The 19295-nt window shown below is 44.2% G+C and overlaps 1 protein-coding gene across 1 annotated transcript; it reads left to right on the top strand.

Annotated features, from left to right (window-relative positions):
• The first annotated feature begins 1641 nt into the window (after positions 1-1641).
• On the top strand, positions 1642-14890 carry LOC119659707. Its single transcript, XM_038067960.1, has 6 exons — positions 1642-1836; positions 13415-13692; positions 13746-13911; positions 13972-14262; positions 14317-14518; positions 14673-14890. The coding sequence occupies exons 1-6, from the start codon at positions 1738-1740 to the stop codon at positions 14870-14872; spliced, it is 1236 nt and encodes a 411-aa protein (XP_037923888.1). The 5' UTR covers positions 1642-1737; the 3' UTR covers positions 14873-14890.
• Positions 14891-19295: the final 4405 nt, after the last annotated feature.

The raw sequence follows: 19295 nt of genomic DNA, 5'->3' as shown, positions 1-19295 counted from the left end.
ATCCCAGAAGTACAAAATTCGGCATGCGTGTAATGAAGAACATAATGTACAATTTGGCCAAGTTTGAAGAAAATCCAATTATTATTAACAAAGTTATAGGAGGTGAAACTGTACAATTTTATGTGAATTTCATGCACTCTACAACCTCATGACGTCATCATCAGATATCAATTCGTCAATACCACAACGAAATAAGTTCTTATGAATTGGGTCGCAGAGAATTATTTTGTTTTAGTTTTTTTAGTTATTTGCCAGCCAGACATGTGTGCATGTAGGTATATAATATATGCGTGCTACTGAACTTGCGGTAGTGCCAAATAGATATAAGAAGTAAATCGGAAATATGGGTATTATCAATTTATATACGTGCATATATGTGTACAGTATTTGGAAATAGGCAGTTTGTTTGTTTAGGGTGAGCGTAATATCTATGGCTGCAATATATACGTATGTCTCGTAGTTTGGAAAAATATGAAGGATTATGTTGGATTTGTAGCTACATATATACGGACAGAAAAATGTGCGTTGAAGTTTCTTCCATAAGATGAACACAAAACCTTTATACCCGAAGCGGGAGCTTCCGGTATTCCGACTTGTTTGGTTTTCGTTTTCTTTTCTTGTTTTGTACTCATTGGATTCCCACGAGTATGGAGGTTAAGAGGTCCGCCGTGCCATAGCCCCCCGTAGCACAGTAAGGTCTAACTTACTCACCGAGACCACCAGGTATCAGTGAGGCTCCGTTCGAATACAGTCAGTTACCCCTGACTGCAAACTATCCAATGGGCACGGTTCGCATGACACCCTGGATTGGGGGAGGTGTTTTTCAATTCCCCAGTCTAGAGAGAGAGTCTAAGGGTCACCTCGTACAGGGTGTGGTTATCACCACTCACTAACGGTCTTGGTAGACGAGAGGCTTGGCCCCTGAAAAGGCACACAGCGTCCCAGAAGAGAGACAGCTCATCCTTAGAGAGAGATAGGTTGGCCTCAGGGAGCTATGTTCCGCATCAGTCTATCCTGCAGTGCACTGTTTGACCCCCAGCAGGCACGTTACAGGTCTTTTCATCGAGAAGTTGCCAGAAGGCATCTTTCTCGCCATCAGGTCGACCTATCTGTGATGCGTACGCGGTGAAGAAATGAATAGAGCCCTATTTCTCGACAGGACCCTCATTTTCTTGGTCGACCTATCGCGGGACCTGTCACCAAGAGAGATCAGGTGGGATTCATCATAGTGAAATAACTCCAACTATATTTTATTTATCTCTTTCCCTGATTTCAGTATTTTCTCCTCGTTTTGTGTCCTCCTTTTATTCACTTGGAGGCAGCACCTGGCGCTTATAAAAAAGTGCTCAGGCCATATTTTCTATAACGTTTTTTCCAATATAATTTAAAATTTAATTATCTCTCTACTTAAAAATCAGGTAAATCAGAGAGAGTCACAGGATTTTCCAAGATATTTTTCTTCCGTACATTCACTCAATTTTTCGACGTGGAGGTTTAGAAATTTTTGCGCCACCCTATACATGAATCGAGAAGGCGGATTCAAGATAACGATAAAAAGCTACCGTATCAATTCTCCTAATCTAAATTTTACATAACTACAATTTGGAGAGACACAGCATGTTGCCTCAACTGTTAGTAATGATTAGTTTCGTTCTTTCTACCGCCGAGAAGAGTTTTCAGTGCTGGTTGTATCGTTGAGTTATAAACCTCGTCCAATTTTGCAGTGATTCTAACAAAATGAGCTTCAATCCGGATGAACTGGAAGCACCAGAGTGGGTTAATTCGAATTTTCTGAAGGGAGTTCTTGAGTACAATGGGGAATTCACAAATGTGACGGTATGTTAATAAAATTCATTTCTTATACTGTTATTGTTAGAAAGATTTTTCTTCACTGTCGGTATTTCACAATTTCCACCAAAATGAGTTTATTGGCGGTTGGCGGTTGGCGTTCGCGACTAAACATCAGACGCGGTTGGGTGCCGCGGCTAACCGCCAGACCGTGACTAGCGATTATCTAACCGCATGAATAAAGCGGTTGGACTACCGAACCATGCACGTTCGATTCATAAATGAAATGGACGCCATCGTCGTATCGAAAAGACTTACTGCTAAACAACAGGTTCTTTGATCTGTAATTTACTGATTTGTGATAGACATGACAATCGAATCTACACTCGACAACAATACGTGCTTAATTTAACGTGTCTTCACAAATTATAACTTATCATAAGATATGACGAATTTCCTTTTAAAATAATATTGTTTTATATTGGTGCAAGTATTTAGGAATTTAATGGTTGCATTTACTGAATGGCTACTAACTAATCATTTATAAGGTTTTGTGTAAAACATGATAATCGGATTTACTCACAAGCCTCGGAGAAATGCTAGGGCGTCCACCCCAGTCGACGCGGCAGGACGGGCTCCGGTCCTGTCGGCAAGGGTTCTTGACGCATGGACGGTGTCAGGACGTAAGCAAGTTAGTCCGAACAAAACGAACAAAACAAATAAGTGTCTGCACGCTAAATGTTGGTACCCTAACTGGAAAGACCGAGGCACTCGCAAGAGCCCTTCGGAAAAGGCGCATTGATATTTACGCTCTGCAAGAAAGAAAGATGGTCTGGTGCCAAAAGCTGTGACATTGAACGCGAACGCGGAAAAAATGGCTACAAACTTCTCTATTTTGGTAACCCACACACTCAATATGGTGTTGGCATTACCATCTCAGACGGTTTCCGTGATGCCATTAAAGAAGTCGAACGATTTGATAATCGGCTGATGAAGCTCACCATTATATCAGCTGATCGCACTATTCACTTCTTCACCGCGTACGCACCACAGACAGATGTTCGTGCAAGCCCGCGCCCGCGAAACACAACAATCCCCCCCCCCCACAAAGGATAGCCCTGCTCGACCAACCAAACCCGGTCCCCAACCAAAACCCGTTCAGGTCCCCGCCCCGTACAACCCTACGTCCCCACCACTCTCTTACGCTGCGATGGCCAGGAACGCCTCGCGCCCAGTCCCCACCTTTGAGCTCGACTCCGAGATCCACTCCCTCTTCAACACCTCCACCACCGAACTAGCCTCCCAACTCACCTCATTCCTCCCCACATAGAACTCCCTTTCCTCGCCGATGGAGAAGAGACTCGCTCTCCTCTCCTTCCTCTGCCAAGTCTCCCCCAGTAATGTCCACTAAAGTGGTATTACTGAACATAAATTCGGTGGTCAGTCGACAAAAACGTCACGAACTAACTAATTTCTTGTCCGTCCACAAACCTAACCTACTCCTTCTCACTGAATCCAAACTGCACCCAAGGCATAAGCTGCACATCCCCAACTATACCACCTTCCGCTCCGACCGTGTTGACCGCCCAGGCGGATGCACAGTCATACTAGTGGCAAATCCCCTAGACGCCCAACGGGTCTACATCCCAAACACTATTGCCCCATCCATGGAGCTAACCGTTGTCTCCATCGCCACACCTTCCTCCATCACATTCCTAGGTAGCCTCTGCTGCCCCGACCAAACCCTCAATCCCGCTGACATCTCCAACCTTACACGACACCTCAAAGCCCTACCAGTCAGCCGAAACAAGCGTTTCTCCCTTGTACTAGGGGGCGACCTAAATGCCAAGCATAACACCTGGTATAAAACCACTATAAATGCCAATGGCAATAGGTTAGCCAACTGGTACTCACAACACTCCCACCCTCTACAGCTCACCCTCCTCCCCACCAACCCACCTACCACAGGCAAAATACCCACTCCTTCATCGACCTCTTCCTGGTAAGCAACCACCTTCTCGTACACCCCAGCACGCCTACCTCCCCCCAAGACCTCCCCACCATCCCCGGCTTGAGCGACCATGACGGAGTGGTTCTCCACTTCAATATCACCGACCGCCCCCCCAAATCCCAGCCTAAATTCCTTCCCAACTACGCTGCCACTAACTGGCAACGCCTCAACTACAACCTAGCCGACAAACTCTCGACCATCCGCCTTCCGTCCAATTCGTCTCCTACCGAAATCGATTCAGCCGTGGAAAAGCTCACGGAATCCACACAAAAGGCTTGCGACGAAACCATCCCTCTCAGACCACTAAACTACCAGGGCCTAATCACCCTACCACCACACATCCTAGACCTCATCAAACAAAAATCAACCCTACGACGCCAACTCCACAGACACAGGTACGCTCCTCCATTTAACTTCCTCAAGTCACAAATCCACTCCCTCACACAACGCATCCAATCTCAGATCCAGACGCTATACGCTGATCACTACGCGGTAAAGCATGCGAACATCTCGCTTAGTCAGCAAACATGCAATAAACTCCGGGGTACCTGCCCCCGACTAGCCAAACCCCGCTCAGCCAGCGTCCTCCCACACAAGACCTCACCCAAAGCCCACGCCGACCTGATTGCTAACAGCTTTCTAGCCCCCCACCACACCACCCGACATTTGTCCGACCCACCCACAGAAACAGCGGTGCGCCAACACATACACAACCTCACTACCACGCCAGCCATCCACACCCAATTCCCGATCCCACCATCGGAACCTACAACACCCTACTGCTTACCAATACAAGCCGTCACACCCCAAACAGTTGAATCCATTATCCTCTCCCGAAATAATAAAAAATCTACCGGACCCGACCACATCCCCATCATCATCCTCAAATTATGCGCCAAAACCCTAAGCCCCTTTCTCGCCCAACTCTTCAATCAATGCCTCCTCTCTGCACACTTTCCCACCCCATGGAAACGAGTCCACATCGTCCCAATCCTAAAAAAGGACCAACCTTCAGCTTCCCCGGGCAGCTGCCGCCCCATCTCCCTCCTCAACGTGACCTCGAAAATTTTCGAACACGTCATCCACGATATCATGCTCCAACACATCACCGACCACGCCATTATCCCCCCCTTCCAGTTTGCCAACAGGCGCGGCCACGGCACCTCACACGCCCTCCTAGTCCTCAAAACCGACATCCTATCCCAACTAAACAACAACATCCCCACCACAGCTTGCCTCCTCGATATCCAGAAAGCCTTCGACACGGTCTGGCACGACGGCCTCACCTACAAACTCTCCTACACTTTCAAATTCCACCCACAATTATGCAAACTCATCCTTAACTACCTGTCTGATCGCCAATCCTTAGTCCGTATCCACGATACCCTGTGAGACCCTTACAGTCCACCCGCAGGCATCCCCCAAGGCTCAGTGCTGTCAGCAACCCTCTTCTCCCTATACACCGCCGATATCCCACTCCAGCACCCTACCAACTCCCCCCAAGCAGTCAAAACCATCCAATACGCTGACGACTTGATCCTCTACACCTCTTCCCGTAGAATACAATCCGCCCAAAACCGCATCAATACCTCAATCCAAACCCTCAACAAATTCCTCCAATCCTGGAAACTCCTACTCAACCCCTGCAAATGCGAAGCCATCGTCTTCCGCGGTAGAGCCACCTTTACCCGCAAGATGCTGGCCGGCACCCGCAACCTCACTATCAAGATCGGACCTTCCACCATTCCCTGCGTCCAATCCACTAAATACCTGGGAATAACCCTCAATACCCGCCTATCACCCGTACCCCAGGTAAATTCCATCATTTCAAAGACCCTAACAGGACTAAAAACCCTATGGCCCATCCTTAAGAAAGACTCCGCCATCCTCCCCAAAGTCAAACTCTACTGCTATAAGCAGCTAATCCGTCCCTTAATTACATATGGATTCGTCGCATGGTGTGACATCTCCTCAGCTCAAATGGAACGCCTTCGGGTACGCGAAAGGAGGTTCTTCCGCCTCTTCCTTTCCCAGTCCAATATCCACTCCAACCAAGCTGTCTACGACGAGGTAAAGTGCTCCCGCATAGACCAGATCCTCCTTACCTCACTAACCAAATTCCTCATCAAATGTCAAGCCCATGAAAACAACCTCATCCAGTTTTACTCCCACATACGCAGCCATAACACTAACCCCACATACCGCCACCATCCCCTCCCTTCAGACCTCCTAACCATGGGGGAAAGGGGTTCAGAGCACGTAACGAGGGTGGCGAGCGTATAATCGATTTTGCGGACACCCATGACCTTGTACTTATGAATACATGGTTCATCAAACGATTGTCTCATCTTCCTACATTTTATAGTGGGAACAATAAAACCCAAATCAACTATCATAAGACGCCAACATTTTACCACTGTCACTGATTGCAAAGTCGTTCCCTATGAGACCATCGCACCTCAACATCGGCCGTTGATTGCCGTCCTGCGAATTAAGCCACCGATAAAACAACGTGAGGAACGCACTAGCCCGCGGCGCATTAAATAGTGGTAATTTCGTAAGCAGAAAGAAGACACGATCTCACTCATACGACTACCGACCATTACGAATGTAGAAGAATCATGGAACCAAATGAAAAACACGATCCACAACGCGGCCTCTGCAACCCTCGCCGAGATACTTGGCTTTGGAATGATGATGTTGAAATGAAGGTCCGTGAAAACGCCTGCTAATTGGCAAATTTATAAGAATGCCAAACGGGAAGCAAAGAAAGCAGTCGCTGTCACCCAAGCGAACCATTACAAAAATCTTTACGATAAACTGGACACTCGGGATGGCGAGAGAGATCTGTATCGACTTGTCAAGAGCCGTAACGAACGTACACAGGATATCGAACACTTCTGTTCCGTTAATGACAAGAACGGCACTTTGCTTACCAACCGTCGACCCGCAACGGATAGATGACGAGAATACTTCGAGCAGATTTCAACTGAAGAATTTGTTCATCCTCCACTTCCACAATCATTGCCGACATTTGGAGCAGTTCCACCTGTCAGTGAATTCTTCAGTTAACCCGTTGGGGGGTTCCGTCCCCACGTACTCAAGGAGGGCGATCAGACCCGAGTCTGCAAGGGACTCATCTGAAGTGGCTCTGCCACGAAGCCTCACCGGAGGTTATCTGGTACCATGGGAACCGGGATGGCCCTCTGAGAGCATATGCTCCAGGAGAATTCCTGGAGGATGTGTTCTCGACCCAGTTATTTGCGGTTGGCCTCCTAGTGGGAGTTTCATGGTGGTTGTGGTTATGCCTACATCGCGGGCAGAGCTCCTCGGAGGTCGAGCGTGGAGTTGCGCTGTACAACTCGGGTGCCGTACTCCTTAGTTGCGGCAGAGGTGTTAGATAGGCCTCGCATCCACTGGTATGAATGCTGAGCCTGCACTCAGTATAGACCAGGACCGCTGTGCTTGCATGGCGGGGCTCTGATTGTGGTCCCAAAATCAATCCGTGTCCGAAGAGGACCTTCACGGCAGGTACTCACGTTAAACCCCCCAGGACTTTCATGTCAGCGAATTCTTTAATCGGATTATTCAGAAAGGAAGAACACCATCTGGCTGGCAAGAAAGTACCACTGTTCCAATATGGAGAAAGAAAGGTAGTCCAGCAGAATGTTCAAATTACCGTCCGATCCGGTTACTTTCCCATACCATGAAGATTTTTGAACGCATTCTTGACAACCGTATTCGCGAAATCGTTGAAATAACCGTGAATCAAGCCGGATTTGTAAAAAACTGCGGAACTACTGACGCAATACACACTGCGCGGTTACTCATGGAGAAACACCGCGAAAAGCATCGCCCTCTTTACATTGCATTTCTGGATCTAGAGAAAGCGTTTGACCGTGTGCCAAAGGAACTAATCTGGTATGCTTTACGACAACACTTAGTGCCAGAAGAAATCGTGCGCTGGGTTCAACTGCTCTAGTACGATCCGAAAAGTAAAGTTCGAAGTGTGGCGAGTGTATCAAAACCGCTTCGTGTCTCTGTTGGTGTTCATCAAGGAAGCGCCCTCTCACCACTCCTTTTTGTTCTTGTTATGGACACCGTCACACGGAATATCCAAAGTCCAGAGCCGTATTCACTGCTTTATACAGATGATGTTTTCCTCCTCCGAAGAATTTTTGGCCCCCTAAATGAGGATGGACGATTCCGTAGCCTACACAATGACGAAATCTATGAGCGATACCATGACCGTCCGGTTGTGGATAAAATCCGGCGCAATAGGTTACGGTGGGCGGGTCACTTAATCCGTATGGAGGAAGATGATCCCACCCGATAGGTCTATAAAGGCAATATGAATGGTAGAAAAAGAAGACGAGGCAGACTCTGTCTAAGATGGAGCGATGGCGTAGGCCAGGACGCCAGACAGCTTTTAGGGATATCGAATTGGTGAACCTCGCCGCAAAACCGGGATGTCTGGAGTTCCTTATTAAGGCAGGCCTAGACCGGATACCGGTTGTTGCGCCGTTGATGATGATGTTTTCCTAGCCTCTAATAACAAAAATGATCTCGAGCAACTTGTCCAAAAATGGAATGATCATGCAACACGGTCTCAGATTAAATCTAAACAAAACTGAATTTTTGACGACCGATCCCCATGAAACAGGTACAAATACTGTCAGCGGCAGTGATCTGCCCAGAACTAAGCGATTTAAATACTTTGGGTCAACACTATCAGCCAATGGAGAACTGCGTTATGAAATTGCTTCACGCATTAATGCAACCGGGAAGAAATGGCGTTCCACAACTGGTGTTATTTGTGATCCACGTATTAACGAACGTCTCAAATCGAAAATTTACCGGAATGTCGCCCTCGTCCTGCCACCCTCTATGGTTCTGGGTATTGACCGACTATAAAAGACAATGAACGGCGTCTTGCGGTAATGGAGACGAAGATGCTACGTTGTACAGGTGGCATCGCACGTTTTGATCACATCCGAAATGAGGATATCCGCGATCGTTACGGGGTTGCACCGATCGTGGAAAAGTTGCGAAAGAAGCGTCTTCGATGGTATGGTCACGCAAATCGTGTTAACGAGAATTCAAGTCGATGGTAAACGACCAAAAGACAGGTCGAAACTAGGGTGGCTTGATACGCTGGATGAGGATTTAAAAGCCTCGAGATTGCACCCAGATTAGGCATTCGATAAAGCCAAATGGCGAAACCAATCACGACGAGCCGACCCCGCTTGTGACAGGGACAATGGCTAAAGGAAAATAAGAAGAAATGGCTATAAAAATCGTTTTTTATCTGTTTGTCTATCACATGCATTTTCCTCAGAAATGGTAATACCGATTAAACTCAAGTGGTGGTAAAGGTGGGAACTGTGAACGCCCACGCATACAGTGAGTGACATGGTCCTACCTTGAATTTCGAAAATGTAATTTTTTTCAACAAAATGGTCTATCATATGTATACAAGAGAAGGGCAAGGCCCTTAAGTTAATCCTACAATCATAAAATTCTTCTATAATATAGGGTATAATATAAAGCATGGTTCTCCCAGTTTAGTGGAATTCCAACTTTCATTAACAACTTATCATCATTATCAACGGCGCAACAACCGGTATCCGGTCTAGACCTGCCTTAGTAAGGAACTGCAGACATTCCAGTTTTGCGCCGAGCTTTACCGATTGGATATCCTTAAAAGCTGTCTGGCGTCCTGACCTACGCCATCGCTCCATTAAAATACTCAACCCATTGCTCCAATATACACATTCTGTCGAAAATCAGATTTTCCTCTTTATCTCGGCAGGATGAGCATCGAGATGTATAAGGCTGCTGACTTGTTGGTAAAACTTCCGCGCCTGATGCGGTTGCTCCCTGTACTTCACAAGTTCACTGACTTGTTGGTTCTCCCAGGCTTCCTTTTTCTGCCTGGGAAGTCGCTTTTCCACTCGACGGAGTTCATTATAGGCAGAGTGTAGCCCGGTATGCAACATTCTTCCTTTCCGTTGTTAACAAACATTCATCGTCGAGCCAATGAGATAGTGATGCGAGTCTACATTGCCCCACTATATGTTCTGACAAACCTGAGAAGTGATGACGTTCAGTCAACACGTGGTCGATAGCCGTTATAATATATGGTGTAGTAGCTCTTCTCTACGAAACTGGTCCCTGTCCAACACATCTCTTGCAATGCTGCTACATCAACCCCCTTGATTGATATAGAGTATCTTCTAGCTGCTGAGCAACATTCGGTCTGTACAGGTAGCGCACGTTTCATGAGAAAATGCACAAATCGTTATTCTGTTTTGGTTGCCGAATTCATCGTTGTAAACTCATTCCTGTCCGAGGCTCCTTTCGTGGCTTTGTAACGTCAGTTTTCCGTGTTGGGTTTTCATCCCTAACTAAACCGGAGTACCAGTTGCTACAATTTGTCGCTTTCATCCTTCTACGTCTGCAATTTTTCATTAATAAAGAACTCCCACCGATCACCACGTGCAGGTGGAGATAGGGTTTCATTTGCCAGGAAAAATTGTTCAAATTATAGTAATTTCTACTTAAAGGATTCGTCTAGTCATTTTTTCAAACTGTTGTGTATGGGTTACCAGTGAATGGTGTTAATCATTCTGTTAAGCAAGGTTAGCCTAGTGGGACATAATGGTAAGATCAACTACTGCCTGACCATGATAGACCGTTGGCCGGAAGTAGCACAAATCCCGATCAACAAGCCATCAGAGTTGGCAGAGCGTTCTTTGACCCATGGACCTCCAGGTTCGGTATACCACTATGGATCACCACAGATCAAGAAAGACAGTTTGAATCAAGGTTGTTTCAAGAGGTCAGCAACCTGCCGGTGAAACCCACATCAGAACTTGAGCATATCATCCGGCGGCTAACTGCATGATTAACCGTTTGCGCAGCAGCTCAAAACAACAATAACATGTCACAATAGCCGCTGGGCAGAAACCCTGCCAGTCGTACTACTAGGCACAGCTTGGAAGGGAGACCTGGAGCAGAAATGGTGTATGGTCAGCCATAATGCCCCCCCCTTTTTCACAATTGATCTAATCCGTCACCCAATGGATGCGGACGAAGGACTCCCTCAATCTTCAAACAAGATAACTTCATCGCAGTTCTCAGAAGTGTAACTTCCGGCGAAATTCCACCTCCCGCGGATGAAATGAAAGCTATCACAAAGAGGGTCCCAAAGAATACATCGTCTCAGCGGGAGTACCACAAGGCTCAATACTCAGTCGTTTGCTGTGGAATGTCATGTATAATGGAGTAATTGTGCTTCCCATCCTAGAAGTGATCACGATTGTAGGCTTTCCCGATAACCTGGCTTTAGTTGTTATAGCAAAGCAGCCAGAAGATGTAGAGGTTTACGCGACGGAGACATTGAACGTGCTGAAGAAGGAAGTAAGGCGGAGGAAAACAAAAACAATGCCAGCCCGCGAAGTAAATTCAATGTAGGTACAATTGATGTCCTAGGATGCAGTACATATATTTACGTTAAATGGGGTGGCGAATACAATGGGCCAACATTGTCTGAGTGCTCAGAAACTATAGCTTCTCCCCCACCACACATACACACATGCACACACATATGTATATATTTACACGAAGTAAAAAACTTTGAACCGCTATAACTAATAATGATAGGATTTTCAAATTTTGCTGTGTTCAAAAAGACCATTCTGTATTCCCCCCTATTAGCAAGTACAGTGTTATGCACGCGCGTGTCAATTGGATACACCAATAGAGTTCAGCTTGAATGGGAGAAATTTACTCTCACGATTGACCAGAATGGATGTTCATTTTACCAATTATGTCTCCGACTTTGCGACATGGGCGGTATATCATTCAAACATTTCAAATAATTCTTTTTACTTATTTTAAACAAAAAAAAAACCTAACAATTGGTCGCTTTCCCCTAAATTCAAGAATCTATTTCCGCTGAAAAAAATCCAAACTTTCTTTATTAATCATTTTCGGATGGCGCAAGTGAAAATTGGGTGGTTGTACAGAAGCGGGTATAAATGGTGAACTAATGCGATAATATAATAATAATGATGCATTCTCAAAGGACGCGGGCACGCGCGGAGACCTATCACGAACTCCTTCGAGCGGAGAAGCGAGTTCACAGACGGAAGAAGGAAGCCTGGGAGAATCAACAGGTTTGTAAACTCCAAAAGTACAGGGAACAACCACATCCGGCACCAAATTTTACCAACAAGTCAAGGCCTTATACACTTCGATGCTCATCCTGCAGGGAAATCTGATTTGCGACAGAATGGGCATATTGGAGCGATGGGTTGAGTATTTTGATGAACTACTGAATAACCAAAATATCGGTGAGTTGTAGGTCCCGCCAACTGAAGACGACGGACAAATACTGCCACCACCAAGTGTAGAAGAAACAGTCCGTGCAATCCACCAGCTTAAAAGCCATAAGTTCCCAGGAGCCGATGAAATCACAGCCGAATTGGTTAAATGTGGAGGCGACGAACTACACCAAGTAGTTCGTCAACTTATGCTCAAGGTGTGGGACAGCGAATCAATGCCTGACGACTGGCAGATATCACATTGCTGAGTACCATCTAAAAGATATTCTCCTCTATCTTGCTAGGCTGGATAGCCACATTAGCCCAGAACATCATTGGCCCATACCAAACAGGCTTCACTCCAGTCAAATCAGCAACAGATCAGATTTTCAACGGTAAGCGATGGAAAAACTGTTGGGGTATGGACATCAGTTGCACCATCTTTTCATCGACTTTAACGCCGCCTATGACAGCATATCCAGGGTAAAACTGTACACGGCCATGAGATAATTCGGTATTCCGAACGAAATTGATAAGACTGACTAGGCTGACCCTGACCAATGTGCGAGCAGGACCACCCTTGAGACCATTCAACATCAACAACGGTCTATGACAAGGGGATGCCCTATCATGCGTCCTATTTAATCTGGTCCTGGAGAAAGTGGTCCGTGATGCTGAGGTAAATGCGAAGGGTACGATCCTCTTTAAGTCCACCCAACTACTGGCCTATGCTGACGATATCGACATCACGGGAAGGACGACCTGAGAGGTCTTGATGGCCCCTGGTTTGTTCAGGGAGCGTACAAAGAATAGTCCATTAGAAGTTTGCTTGGTCGTCATCATTTATCCGTCAAATCCGAAGCAAATGTCCCAGGTTTCTTAACATGGAGTAGTTTTCACATGGATGAGTTGTCGGCCTATCGCAAAAAAAACCTATCCGGAGGTAGCCTCGGTGATAGGTAGTTCAAAACGTGCCAGAGTTCACAGAACTGTGTTACAAGTCTGGTTATGTAATTCGTGACACCATACTCACTTGACATGTTTAGATGTAACTCAACCATTCAGGCTACAGCTATCGCTCCTTCTCCCTTTCTCAACCATGGTTTAGGACAGGCTACGGCGGAGCTATTATATATATACTACGTGCAACAAAAAAATTTGAAGGAGTTCAGACTCCTTGGGTTTAGAAAAACTGACGGCAAATTGTAGCGCAAATGAACTTTGCCTCACCTGGTATTACTCAACAACCATACATCAATCAATTCAATCTTTACTTTTCATTCTCCAGATCTACGACTTCCAAATCTCTCCAGCGTCAGCGATTGGCGATCACTTTGCCAGCATTATGTTCCGCGCAAAGATCCAGTTTTCAACACAAGAACATTTGAATAAAGAATGCTCCATAATCATTAAAACTATGCCAGTCATTGAAGGATATAAAAAGGAAATGATGGATAAATGGGGCGAAGCCATTTTCAACACTGAAATCTTTATGTATTCAAAAGTTTTGAGTGAATGCTCCAAAATTTTGATAAATGCAGGCTACAATGACATGTTAGCAGCAAAGCAAGTATCTTAAATAATAGTTTGTATGGATATTCAATAGTCATATCCCGTAGAATGATTTACCAGTCAATGGAACCACACAAGGTTATAGTTTTTGAAGACTTGAAAGAGCTCGGATACTTTATGCTCCCAAGGATAATTCCAAACGAAAATGATGTTGAGGTAATTTTCTCCAAACTAGGACAATACCATGCAGCTACATTCAAGCTAGTAGCAGAGGTAAGCAGTGTTTGAATTTGTGTTTATGAAAAGATGAAAAAAAGAAGATTGAATTTTCAGGGTCCCAAAAGTCTCAATCAAAAAGGAGGTCTTTTTAACATGCCCGAAGATGACATGTTAACTATGTTTGGAAATCAATTTTCGTTTTTTAAAGAGTTAGTGGAAACATTGCCTGGTTTTGAGGAAGCTTCAGAAAAACTGGCCAAAATACCTCTTGATAAATTAGGGCGAAAATGCAAGCAGTTAGTCAACGAACCTGGTTCTTATGAAGTACTCAATCATGGTGACTATCATCTCAAAAACATGATGTTCAAAGGGAAAAATGGAAACGATGTTTCAGAAGTCGTACTGGTAAAATCAAATTTGACAATTACTGGTATCATCTTAATATTGATACATATTTAGGTTGATTTCCAAGTATGGCACTGTGGTTCGCCAGCCTATGATATTGTTTATTTATCAGCTAGTATCCCACCTAGCATGCGACCGAAAGCTTGTAAACATTATTTCGATACATTCATCGATGTCCTGAAGAAGTCTGATTACGATGGACCATTACCTACATTTGAACTACTCCAGAAAGATTTGAAGTCTTATCGAAGTTTGGGTAAGTTTATTCCTTTTAATAATGTTTTGTCAAAGGTTGAGAAAAAAGACGAAACCTAAATTCTGACTAACTAAAAGTAAGTTAATCAGATTCGGTTTCGTATTATTTATTCATTTCTTTATTCAGCCATGGTTTCCTTTTCCTCTAATTCCAGATTTATTTTTGCTGGCAACGTTTACAGTAGCCCTTGGTGAAGATAAAGATCAAAAAAAGGAAGACGTAGAGACTCTATTTACAAACTCAAATCTGATGAAGCCATTTTACAGTTCACCTAAATATATTTCGTATGTGAAAGAGGTGCTACCAGTCTTGTTACAAGAAGGCGTTCTTGATGATCTTGTAAATTTTGAATAAATGGGTCTACTCTCATAATTTAACATTACTTTTGCTTAGGTAGGAAAGATTTCTAATTATAAACCACATCTAGCATCCTATGCGATTGACGTCTTAAATCCAAAGTCTACCGAAGCGTGATTTGCCATGTCACGCTCCATGGTTCCGAATGCTAACCGACAACCAAAGACAATAAACGCCACTTCGTGATAATTGATATATAAATCAATATAGAACACACTGTGAGTAGGTCCATAGTAGGAACATTGGCAATTGATATGGCATTGCTTCCACCGTGGAGAAATTCCAAAAGAGGTGTCTTTGGTAGTTTAGCCATGTAATTTGCCTGATCACTAACCTAGGGTGAAGTTATGGTCTCCTCAGGGAATTGGGTGTGTGTGTGTGTGTGTGTTTGTGTGTGTGTTTTTGATTTGTCCCACGTTGTCCCGGCAGGCTAACGATGTATACCACCAGATACCACCTACGATGACTCCGTGACACGGTTGGCTAGACTGTTGTCTATGTTGCCACCATGACTACGAAAAATATGGGCTACTGGGCCTTATATTGCTTTGTAAATTTTCAATTTGTTAACATGATTGAGTAGTAAGAAGTAAGATTCATTTTGCATATTTTTTGACTTATAACCGTAAAAATTTAGGCTTTTACCTAGGCTTTATTTAAGTGCTAAAGTTTTACTTCTGCTTGTTCAAGAAAGGTGATAATTTCTAGTAGGTGTTTATTTAGGTCCTCTGCAAGCAGGTGCTCTACAGAGTTAATGGATCTATCCCAGTTAAAATTATTTCTGATTTGGATATACTTAGTACATTTGAAGAGGATGTGGTCTAAGGTTTCCTGCGCATTGCATGTATTGCAACTGTCATTTCTTATGATTTTCATCTTTTTGAGCCATGGTTTATTATAGGAGTGACCTGACATGATTCTGTTGGCAGTTTTTATCCGCGACACCTTTTGTTTGGAAAGGTCTTTCGGAGGTTTTATGGGTACATGGAGGAATATTTTTGCAAAGAATTTCCCTTTGGAGCGAATGTCATTTTGATAGCTTGAGTCCCACTCCTCTGCTATTTGGTTGGCAACCAGAAGGTTTAAATCAATGGCACCTCAGCGCTGTTCTGGCCTTCGGTAGCTACCAGATGTGCACTTTCATTTAATTTGATGCCACTCCTTGCCGGGCACCACATTATGACTACTTCTTCACCGTTCATGCATTTGATGTTGTTGTGGATTTCGTTTACCATGTAGTGAGTGGTAGACTCTTTGCCCAAGATCCGGCACGCATGTAGGGAGTCCGTAATTATGACCACTTTCTTATGACCTTTATACAACGCGTATTTAGTGGCTAGCCAAACCGCTTGGAGTTCTGCTGATAATGTTGTCATTTAGTTTAGCCTGTGCTGCCCCACCGTTTCAGCATGATCATTGACCACTGCAATGCTTACATCACCTCCTCTGACAGAGGCATCTGTGGCAAATATTTCAAAATTCCTGGATTTGTAGTTGCATATGGAGGCATTGATCTCATTTGCTAAAGCCGTTTTTGGAATGTTTCTGCCTGACGCCTGAGTTATAACCACTTGTAAGGTATGTGGAGGGCTTGATTTTATGTCAGCTCTCAGGAGGTCAAAGAGGTGAGAGAAACGTTTGTAAGTTGCAGAGAGGCCATTTTTAGCATCTGCACTCTCTTGGACATTCCGAAAGACATGAGGTCGATTTGCATGGAGCCTTATTAGCTCCTTAGTTGCTAAAACTGTTATTCTGAGATGGGGCGGCGGTTCATTTGCCAGAGCAAAGGTGGACAGGTGGGGAGCAGTTTTGGTAAGCCCTAGGCATCTTTTTAGGATTGTGGCCGCTATTGAGGTGATTTTGTTATTTAGGTATTTGGGTGCTATTACAGATGTGGCAGCGGCATAATCTAGGATGGGTCGTATTAGCACTCTGAACAATTTGATGTTATTTTCGGGAGTAAGGCCCCAAGAATGCCCAGTAGAGAAATTGATGACTCTAGCAGCTTTTTTAGCCTTAGAGATGGTGTCAATTGTTTGGTCTTTTAATATTAAAGATGAGTTAATTGTCTTGCCAAGGAAGGTTATCTTTTTGAATTGCTGTATGCTGATATTGCCAAGATTCAAGGGGTGTAGTGTACTACTGTTTCTTTTAAGGGTAATGAATTTTGATTTGTCCGGATTTATGTGAAGATTTAGGCTTTTGCATTCGTCAATGAGGGCTACTGTTTGGGCTTTAATGGAGACTTCAGTTTCCATAATTGTTTTGCCAGTGGCCAATATGAAAAAATCATCAGCATATTGATAGATTTCTATATTGGGGTCGACTGGTTTATGAAGTGAGGCCGTGTAAATATTGAATAGCGTGGGGCTCAAGACACATCCTTGGGGTATACCATTGCAAATTCCCACCTTCGCATCACCTAGGATTAGATTCCTGTTAGCCAGGAACCGTGAGATCCAGATAATGATTTCGGCTGGTATTTTATGAAAGATCATTTTAGATTCAAGGGTTTTTAGATCTACACTTTCATATGCTTTGGATACATCAAGAACTACCGCTTGCGCCTGCAGTTTGTTTGCTTTGGCTATGGAGATTGCGAGAAGGATGCCATTTAGACATGTCACAGTGAATAATCCGCTCTGATAGGCATGACTGTTGGGAGGGAGAATTTTGTGCTCTAGAATGAAATGGTTTAGTCTGTTTTTGACAAATGTGTTGAGGATTTTGGCGAAAACATTAATTAGAGATATGGATCTGAAGTTTTTAATATCTGACAGATCTTTATTTATTTTGGGTATGGGAACTATCTTAATAGCAGACCACTCCTGTGGAGGGTTTAAATTTTGCCAGGTTTCATTAATGGAGGTAAGCAGAGCAAATTTGACCGGAGGGCTAAGCCACTGAATGTAGGTGTACGTAATTTGGTCATTACCCGGTGCGGAGTTCTTTTTCCGTTTGTTGAGGACCAGAGCGAATTCCTCAGGAGTAAAGTTTTGTTGCAGCGATGGTGGCGGTAAGTGGGATGTAAAATTATTTGGAGTTGGCTTGTTGTAGCTTGAGCTTAGAAAGTCTAGGTATCATATTTCTGGTTATTTTCAGAATCCCAAATCCGGTTGCTGGTTTCTTCCTCTTGAAAATTTTTAAAGTTTTTTATGCTTTTCCAGAATACCTTAGTGTCTTTTTCGACACTCAGTTCTTCCCAAATCTCGTCCCAGGTTTTTTTCTTAGCCGCTTTCACCGCTTGTAACCATTTTTTGTTTGCAACCGAGAAAGACATGAAGTTGGTGTGGTTGGCATCACTGTGGTAGGCTCTCAAAGCTTGCCTTTTCTCTACAAATAGTGTCTTCAGATCACTGTTCCACCATGGTTTATGGGAGGAGCCCTTGCGAATTTTGCTTTGGATTTCTGCTGTCAGACCGTTCAAATTCTCCGTGGGAGGGATGGACTGCAAGGCAGTTTTTAGATGTAGGAGGCCTATTTTGTATTTCTGTTGAATTACAATGGTGTTGCTGTGGATGGCTATTGGTTTATGCTTGCTTTTAGAGATCGGTTGTGCCAGCGCGTTCCAGGACCAGGATATAGTAATGGAATTAGTGAGGGTGACATCTGGTGCAGATGCTCTTGTTTTGCCGTTTGTTACCTGGTCCACAAAGGTAAGTGAACCGTTGTTGAGTAGTCTAAAGTCAGATCTGCATATTGCGTTTGAGAGATGCCTCCCTTTACTATTCTCAATGGAGTCCCCAAGTATGAATGACCTGGCATTTAGGTCGCCCGTTATTATTGTGTTTGGGGTATTGCTCAGAAATTGAAGTAGCTTGTCCAGTTCTACTTTGAAAGTGGTCGTAGTTGTATGCGGAGGCATGTATATGGAGGCAATGGTGATGTTTGGAGTAAGGTTCATGGTCTTAGCAATAATGATGTCCATGTTGGTATCATAGGTTATTGGCCTGGCATTTATGCCTTTGCGAAATGCAAGGGCAACTCCACCATAGCCATCCTCTCTGAATTTGTACATAAGGTTGAAACCTTTTAGGTACCGAGAATGATGGGACGAGTTAAAAGTGAAAATTTCTTGTAGGGATAGTATGTCATAGCCGTGAGTATTAGCAAAGTATTCAATTTCAGACTTATTGTTAGCTAGACTTTGAATGTTATATTGTAGGATGTTTATCATTTGCAATTTCTACGAACGTCAAGTCGCTTGTGATGTTGAGTTTATCAGTCTGTTTTTTGATTTTTTGCATGTCTTCTGCCAAAGATGGATCTTGTATCTTTGAAGAGATGCTGCTCATGAGTTTCAGGATTTGCGACAGTATTTTCTGGTACTCAGATACAACCGTGTACGTTGGGTGTTCGAAAACAGTTTGATTTGACGTAAGTGGTTCTTGATAGTCTCCTTTGGGAAAGGGTGATCTGG

This window comes from Hermetia illucens, chromosome 6 (genome assembly GCF_905115235.1).
Source record: "Hermetia illucens chromosome 6, iHerIll2.2.curated.20191125, whole genome shotgun sequence".
Taxonomy (NCBI): Eukaryota; Metazoa; Arthropoda; class Insecta; order Diptera; family Stratiomyidae; genus Hermetia; species Hermetia illucens.
This window is presented reverse-complemented; position numbering and strand designations above follow the sequence as displayed.

What these genes read in the sequence shown, in the direction of transcription:
- LOC119659707 (XM_038067960.1), top strand. Translation starts at nt 1,738, where the DNA reads ATGAGCTTCAATCCGGATGAACTGGAAGCACCAGAGTGGGTTAATTCG. An exon ending in AATGACATGTTAGCAGCAAA is followed by an intron (nt 13,693 to 13,745) that starts GCAAGTATCTTA and finishes CATATCCCGTAG; the next exon opens with AATGATTTACCAGTCAATGG. An exon ending in CATTCAAGCTAGTAGCAGAG is followed by an intron (nt 13,912 to 13,971) that starts GTAAGCAGTGTT and finishes TTGAATTTTCAG; the next exon opens with GGTCCCAAAAGTCTCAATCA.